We start from the raw sequence: 8841 nt of genomic DNA, 5'->3' as shown, positions 1-8841 counted from the left end.
CAGCAATGTAATTTCATTTTTTATTTGTTTTTTTTATTTATTTTATTTTTGTTTTCTACAAGATTCACAGATTTATTTGTTGAAATTCAAAATCTTAATGAACAAAATTCATTGAAATAGAAATTTCAGAAAAAGTAGACCAACACTACATTCGATGTGATAAATTGCTATGTAATGCTGAGCTGTCTCTTGGTCTCTTCAGCATTGTAGAGTCTCTTGAGAGCGGATATATTCCCCAGGGAATAATCCAGTTGGAGGAAAAATGTCTATTTCTGTGAATGGAATATCTTCATCCCTGTTTTCATCAAGGCATCTTTCACCTCCTTGTTCCTGAGGCTGTAGATAATGGGGTTCAAGATCGGAGTCACCACTGAGTAGAACAGAGAGAGTAACTTGTTCACATCTGGAGAAAAGCTGGACTTGGGGCGCACGTACATGATAAGGGCCGTCCCGTAGAACAAGGTCACCACAATGAGGTGTGAGGAGCAGGTGGAGAAGGCTCTGCGCCTGCCTTCAGCAGACTGCATTTTCAGGATGGTGGAGATGATACAGATGTAGGAGACCAGGATCAGCATGAAAGGCATCATGAGGACGAAGGCAGCAGCCACAATGATCTGGATCTCATTCCAGTAGGTGTCCCTACACACCAGCTTCAGCACCGGCTGAATCTCACAAAAGAAGTGGTTGATCATGTGGGACCCACAAAAAGGAAGCGTGAAGACAAACGTTGTGTGCCCCAGGGCCACCAGGATGCCACAGATCCATGAGCTCATAGCCAGCTGGATGCAAACCCTCTTGTCCATGATGGCTGTGTAGCGCAGAGGGTTGCATATGGCACTGTAGCGGTCATATGCCATAGATGCAAGGAGAAAGCACTCAGTAACAGCAAAGAACAGAAAGAAATACATCTGTACTGCACAGCCAGCAAAGGAGATGGTTTTGTCTTCTGAGAGGAGGTTGGCCAGCATCTTGGGCAGGGTGACCGAGGTGTAGCAGACCTCCAGGAAGGACAAGTTCCTGAGGAAGAAATACATAGGCGTGTGAAGGGTCGGATTGACATTTATGACGATGATGATGAGGACGTTTCCCAGCACTGTGATGATGTAAATGCATAGAAACACCACAAAGAGAATGAGATTCGTATCTGGGTGGTTAGAGAACCCCAGGAGGACAAATTTGGCCATGGAGGTGTCATTTTCCATCTCTTCTTCAGCATATTTTGTCTTAAGAATTAAAAAGAAAGGCTACATATAAGTTTGATATATGTAAAGTAAAATTGGCATCTATCTATCCCCATATACCCCCTCTATATCTATCTATCTTTTAGTCATGCCAGACTAATCTGATATATTTCCTTTATAAATAACTGATTAGACAAGGAGATTGTGTTAAATCTAAAATGTCTGGGTTTCATCAAGGCATCTGAGACAGCAGCACATGGGAAATATTAGTTAAATTGGAGAAGACTGTTCAAGAATTTTAACATAGGTAAGAAACTGGGTAAAAGGGAGACAACAGGTTCTGATGAAAGGTGAACCACTGGACTTGAATCAGGTTACTAGTGGACTTTCTCAAGGCCAGTCTTGAGATTGATCTTATTTGATATTATTTATGGCCTCGGCATGACATTTCCTCATGGCACAGAGTTGGGAGGCATTGTTAATACTGAGAAAGTTCAGAATACTATACAGAAAGAAATGGATAACCTTGAGGGCCAGAGTAATGGAAATGGGATGAAATTTAATATTGTAAAGTGAAAGGTCATAGACTGAGGAGCCCATAACACGGACTTCTGATATAAACTGTGAGCTCATCAGCTGAAAGTGAGAGAGGAGAAAAAAGGCCATGGTGTATTAGTAAAACACAGAATGACTATGAGCCACCAATGTGAGGTGTCTGTGAAAACAACATATGTGATTCTAAGATGTATCAGGTAACATATTTCTGCTAGATATAGGCAATTATGAATGCCATCATATAAAACATTGGAAAAATCTCATCTGGAATACTGTGTACAATTCTGGTCACTCAAATTCAAGAAGACTCATTCAAATGGGAAAAGTTGCAGAGAAGGGCACCTAGGATGAGGAGGTAAATGGAGAACCTATCTTTCAAGAGAAGACTAAAAGAGCTTGGCTTGTTTAGCCTACATCAAGGCTGAAAGGGGGTCTGATTGCCCTCTACAAATATGTCAGGAGGGTAAATACCAGGGAGGGAGAAGAGCAATGGAAGCTAAAGGACAGTGTTGTCATAAAAATAAATGGAAATAAACTGGCCACAGATACATTTAGGCTGGAAATTAACAATGTTTCTAACCATTGAAGAGTGATGTTCTCGAAAGCCTCCCAGTAGGAGTAATGTGGACAAACAACCTAACTAGTTAAAGCCCGACACATTTACTAACAGGATTATATGACAGGCCTGCCTACCATAGCTGGGGATCAGACTCGATGACCCAGGAGGTCCCTTTCAGACCTATGTCCTATGAAAATCCCAACCTCCATAATTGTATAATAAATATTTGTACAGTCTCCCACATCTTTGTGTAACTATGCTTATTTACGGCTTGATTTTCCTCTTTCTCAAACAGAAAGGAATTATGATTAATGACTGATACCACAGTTAGATGCTGATGCAATGCATTGAAATCAATTCAGTTACATGTAAAACAGGAGTAATGGCGTGGTGGATCTATGTCTCTCAGAGCAGATCTTTAGCTGATGTAAATAGTCATTTAACTTAAATCAATGTGGCTACATTAGTACTGTAAGTGAGATCAGAATAGAGCAATTCATGTGTTTCGGAGAAGGGTGGGGTTTCATACAATCAACTACATAGGGTTGAACAACAGAATGGTAAATTCTCGAATTTTGAAATTTCATTTCATGTTAAATCCTTTAAGAAAAAACTAAATCTCAGAATTTTTTGCAAAACAAAATAATCTGAAAATATTTCATTTCAGCCTTATTGAAACGTGTTGTTTTGATGAAGTCAGAATAAATCATAAGAACATAAGAATGGCCACACAGGGTCAGAGCAAAGGTCCATCTAGCCCAGTATCCTGTCTTCCGACAGTGGCCAATGCCAGGTACTTCAGAGGCAATTAACAGAATAGGTAATCATCAAGTAATCCATCCCATTGCCCATTCCTAGTTTCTGGCATTTAAATGAGGCTTGTTTGTTTAATTTTCATAAGGTTGAATCATTGTTTCAACTTTATTGTTTATATTATATTATATTAAGGTCAAAACATTTTTTCCTTTTAAAAATGTAGATGTAATTAATATGTTCCCATGTAAAATGTTCTGACGTCTTCAAATCAGCATTTTTGGATGGAAAACTGTTCTGCTAGAATTTTTTCCAGCAATTCTACTATTAACTCCAGGGGAGTTACTCGTTAAATTCATAACTTTGCTGGACACTAAATGTCCTGGTTTGAATAAAGACACTGGATTTATTGCTTATTACAACAATCTGTAACTCACTAACCCCCCTTTTTGTCCTATAACTACAGGGCTGTTAATAGACCACTTCACTTTGAATGGTCCTTTAAAATATGAGCTAAGTATTTAGGCTAAACTATCTGTTCAATCTTTTATTTAGCTGGGGCACTGAGTACCTTTCCCAGACCTGAAGAAGAGCTCTGTGTAGCTCAAAACCTTGTCTCTCCCACCAACAGAAGTTGGTCCAATAAAAGATATTACTAACCCACCTTGTCCCTTAATAATGTAATGCAGGATTGTTGTATTTCAGACATGGGAGATAATTGTCCCACTCTGTTCGGCACAGATGAGGCCTCAGTGAGAGTAATGTATCCATTTCTGAGCACCACACCTTAAGAAAGATGTGGACAAATTGGAGAGAGTCCAGAGGAGAGCAACAAAAATGATCAAAGGGTCAGAAAACCTGATCTATGAGGAAAAGTTAAAAAAAACTAGGCATGTTTAGTCTTGAGCAAAGTAGACTGAGGGAAGACCTGATAACTGTCTTCAAATAAGTTAAGGGCTGTTACAAAGAGAATCATAGAATATCAGGGTTGGAAGGGATCTCAGGAGGTCATCTAGTCCAACCCCCTGCTCAAAGCCAGACCAATCCCTAACTAAATCATCATCAATGGTGATCAACTGTCCACTGAAGGTAGGACAAAAAGTTATGGGCTTAATCTTCAGCAAGGGAGATTTAGGTTAGATATTAGGGGAAAACTCTCTAACTTTAAGGGTACTTAAGTTTTGAAATAGGCTTCCATGGGTTGTGGAATCCTCATAATTAGAGATTTTTAAGAACAGGTTAGACAAACACTTCTCAGGGATGGTCTAGGTAAACATGGTCGTGCCTCAGTGCCTGGGCTAGATTTGATGACCTATTAAGTTTCCTTCCAGTCCTACTTATCTATACGAATATTTAGGGTACGTCTACATTTGAGCTGGGATGTGTGGTTCTCAGCTCACATAGATATACTCCTGGTAGCTTTGTTTGAGCTAGTGCAGTGTCTGTGGTGGCAGAGGCAGTGGTTCCAGCTATGTACCCAAGAGGTCAGGCGGGATTTTGCATAGGGCTGCTAGCTGGAGCAGCTGCCCGGGCCACTCTGGACACACTTGTGTTTTTAGGCACCTAGTCAGGCAAGGGAACATCTATGCAAGCTGGGAATCACATCCCCTAGCTCAAATGTAAACATCCTTAGTCTGCAGCAAGCTGGAGTGCAAATCTATTTTGTGCTAGCTGCTCTTTTCTAACAACCCATGTGGACCCTGGTGCCAAACACTACAATTTCCTTAGTGCACTTTGACCATCCCTGGTTTGAAACGGGAGTAGATGAAAGTGTACTAAGGAATGTTTAGTGTGTGGCTGCTGGGTCCACCTGGGCAGTAATGCTTGGCAGGCTAGTGCAAGGTTGATCTACACCACAGCTGGCCATGAACTACGTGTTTGTATGGATAAGCCTTCACTGTGATACAAGAATCAGGGATTCAAACTTAAAAACAGTGCACATTTCAGTCCAAGAGACGAAAGGAACATAACGAGGCTCATCTAGATTCATCCTTCAGAATAATCCAAAGGAATTCAACATGACTCTACTAAAATAAAGAAATTTCCCACCTACCTGTGCAACCCACATTGGTCTCATCTCTCTGCTTACCAAAGAATTCAATCATGGATGGAACTGGCATATTTAACAGCTTGTTTAGCAGCCCTAGGGAGCTGGTCTTTGAGGCATCTCAGACTCCCCATTACATGAATACATAATAGTTATGTTAAGGGACTACTCTCTCGCCCCTTGAAATCAGTGCCAAAACATCTGTTGGTTTCAGTGGGAGTAGACTTGGCGTTTAACTTGTTTGTATGTCTTTGGACCAGATGCCAGCTGGTGTAAATCAGTTTCCATCCCTAAAAGTCAATGGTACCAGATCCACAGATGTTGTAAATTAACATAGTAAATTAACTGAAGTCTATAAACCATGTCCCCATCTAATTCAAATTGGTGTACCTTCATTGAAGTCACTGGGGCAGATCCACATTTGGGGTAAATCCATTCTTTATTGGAGTCAGTGAGCCAAATACCAGCCAACATTGCCAGATTATTTACATTAGGCTCTAATGCTGCACAGCTTTATTCGTAAATAAATTAATGGAGATATCCTATCTCCTAGAACTGGAAGGGACCTTGAAAGGTCATCAAGTCCAGCCCCCTGCCTTCACTAGCAGGACCAAATACTGATTTTGCCCCAGATCCCTAAGTGGCCCCCTCAAAGATTGAACTCACAACCTTGGGTGTAGCAGGCCAATGCTCAAACCACTGAGCTATCCCTTCCTGTTTTACAGTGCTGGAAATCCATTGACTATGATGAGTTGCACGAACATAAAACAGTGGTTTCATTCATTAATCATGCCCAATATTTCTTTTTTCTTCTCCAATTTCTTGTATGGTTCTAAGATCTATGTAAGTAGTACCAATGAAGTGATGTGTGAGGGACAATCATTCAAGCCCTTATTTTTTATTCACTCCTTACCTAGCACCATTGTATAGATGCAGTTTACACCAACAGAAGGCGTTTTCTGCCAGTGTAGGAACACTATCTCCCCAAAAGACGATAGCTATGTTGACATAAGCCCCCATTTTCCCCATTAATATTGTAAAATCCATTACAGGTGGTGAAAATTCAGGCCTAATTCTCCTCTCATTCAGAGGAGTAACTCAGGAGTAGCTTCATTGGAGCCACTAGGCCTGTTCATTCAAATAGTTACAAACCAGGAATAACTCCATTGTAAAGCCAATTCACAATCTAATTACCAATCTGGTTCTTTAGGCATTAGACCATCTTTTTGACATTAGAACTGTTAAAAAAACAAAACAAAAAGCAGGGGGAAAAACACACAGGATTTTGTTTAAATCCTGTTTTTCAAAATTTTGAAAAATGTTAATTAACATTTCAAAGATTTCATGAAACTCTACAATAATTGAAAAAATAATTGAGCAGCACTGTGGCTGGTCAAATAAACCCCAATGATTTCCAATGAAAACTTTATTTGAAATTTATTTGGAGTTTATTTTTATAGAAAATGAAATTTATAATGAAAATCATAATCAAAATGTCAAAATATTGACAATTTTGTCCAGCTCTATTTGATATTCATACAAAAACCATTTTCCTTGAGTTTCCTCAGGGCTCCATTAAACTCCTCATTCCACAGGCTATAGATAATGGGGCTCAGTAATGGAATCACAACAGTACAGCACAGGGAAGGCATTTTGTCAACAGGTGGGGAGTGGGTGGATTTGGGTCATAAGACTCTATGACACTCTGCCAACTGGAGAGTGACACACAAACACAGACATGTATATGTATGACAAAACAAGGGGAATTTGCAGATGTGATTGCAGAGCCATTGGCCATTATCTTTGAAAACTCATTGCAATCGAGGGAGGTCCCGGATGATTGGAAAAAGGCTAATGTAGTACCTATCTTTAAAAAAGGGAAGGAGGAGGATCCTGGGAACTACAGCCTCACCTCAGTCCCTGGAACTATCATGGAGCAGGTCCTCAAGGAATCAGTTTTGAAGCACTTAGAGGAGAGGAAAGTGATCAGGAACAGTCAGCATGGATTCACCAAGGGCAAGTCATGCCTGACTAACCTAATTGCCTTCTATGATGAGATAACTGTCTCTGTGGATGAGAGAAAAGCAGTGGACGTGTTATTCCTTGACTTTAGCAAAGCTTTTGATACGGTCTCCCACAGTATTTTTGCCAGCAAGTTAAAGTATAGGCTGGATGAATGGACTATAAGGTGGATAGAAAGCTGGCTAGATATGAAATAAATTGAAATTAATGAAGATATCCCATCTCCTAGAACTGGAAGGGACCTTGAAAGGTCATCGAGTCCAGCCCCCTGCCTTCACTAGCAGGACCAAGTACTGATTTTGCCCCAGATCCCCAAGTGGCCCCCTCAAGGATTGAACTCACAACCTTAGGTTTAGCAGGCCAATGCTCAAACCACTGAGCAATCGGGTAGTGATCAATGGCTCCATGTCTAGTTGGCAGCCGGTATCAAGTGGAGTGCACCAAGGGTCAGTCTTGGGGCCGGTTTTGTTCAATAGCGTCATTAATGATCTGGAGGATGGTGTGGACTGCACCCTCAGCAAGTTTGCAGATGACACTAAACAGGGAGGAATGGTAGATACGCTGGAGGGTAGGGACAGGATTCAGAGGGACCTAGACAAATTAGAGGATTGGGCCAAAAGAAATCTGATGAGGTTCAACAAGGACAAGGGCAGAGTCCTGCACTTAGGATGGAAGAATCCCATGCATTGCTACAGACTAGAGACCGAGTGGCTAGGCAGCAATTCTGCAGAAAAGGACCTGGGAGTTACAGTGGATGAGAAGCGGGATATGAGTCAACAGTGGGCCCTTGTTGCCAAGAAGGCTAACATCATTTTAGGCTGTATAAGTAGGAGCATAGCCAGCAGATTGAGGGACATAATAATTCCCCTCTATTCGGCATTGATGAGGCCTCATCTGGAGTACTGTGTCCAGTTTTGGGCCCCACACTACAAGGAGTATGTGGGAAAATTGGAAAGAGTCCAGTGGAAGGCAACAAAAATGGTTAGGGGGCTGGAGCACATGACTTATGAGGAGAGGCAGAGGGAACTGGGATTGTTTAGTCTGCAGAAGAGAAGAATGAGGGGGGATTTGATAGCAACCTTCAACTACCTGAAGGGAGGTTCCCAAAGAGGATGGATCTAGACTATTCTCAGTGGTAGCAGATGACAGAACAAGGAATAATGGTCTCAAGTTGCAGTGGGGAAGATTTAGGTTGGATATTAGGAAAAACTTTGTCACTAGGAGGGTGAAGAAGCACTGGAATGGGTTACCTATAGGGGTGGTGGAATCTCCTTCCTTAGAGGTTTTTAAGGTCAGGTTTGACAAAGCCCTGGCTGGGATGATTTAGTTGGGGATTAGTCCTGCTTTGAGCAGGGGGTTGGACTAGATGACCTCCTGAGGTCTCTTCCAACCCTGATATTCAATTATTCTATGAATTAAACACTGGGCATTAAACTTGCTCTTCTTCCCAATGTTTTCAAACAGAAAACATGTGGGGTAGCTTATTTTCCATGCCACAGCATCAAGTGCAACAGTGACCTTCATATAATAATTTGGGAATTGGCCTAAAAGTCAAGACCCCTGAGTTTTATTCCTGACCCTGCCAGTGACTATGTGTAATCTAGATCAAGTCATGTTTCCCTAATCTATACAATGGAGATATTGACAAAGTGCAAAATTTTCAAAATTACCAACGGGCCAGATTTTCAAATGTATGTAGGTGCTTAAAGAAGCAGATAGATGCC

General features: G+C 41.1%; 1 protein-coding gene across 1 annotated transcript; it reads right to left on the bottom strand.

Moving 5' to 3' along the window:
• Positions 1-5293, bottom strand: LOC101944966 (olfactory receptor 10C1-like). The gene is made up of 2 exons (XM_065565424.1): positions 5102-5293; positions 1-1223 (listed from the first exon to the last, which is right to left on the bottom strand). Exons 1-2 carry the CDS (start codon positions 5123-5125, stop codon positions 267-269), a joined length of 981 nt encoding a protein of 326 aa, XP_065421496.1. The 5' UTR covers positions 5126-5293; the 3' UTR covers positions 1-266.
• Between the last annotated feature and the right edge of the window lie 3548 nt (positions 5294-8841).

This window comes from Chrysemys picta, chromosome 13 (genome assembly GCF_011386835.1).
Source record: "Chrysemys picta bellii isolate R12L10 chromosome 13, ASM1138683v2, whole genome shotgun sequence".
Classification (NCBI taxonomy): domain Eukaryota; kingdom Metazoa; phylum Chordata; order Testudines; family Emydidae; genus Chrysemys; species Chrysemys picta.
Note: the sequence above shows the minus strand (reverse complement) of the source record. Positions and strands in the feature narration are given on the sequence as shown.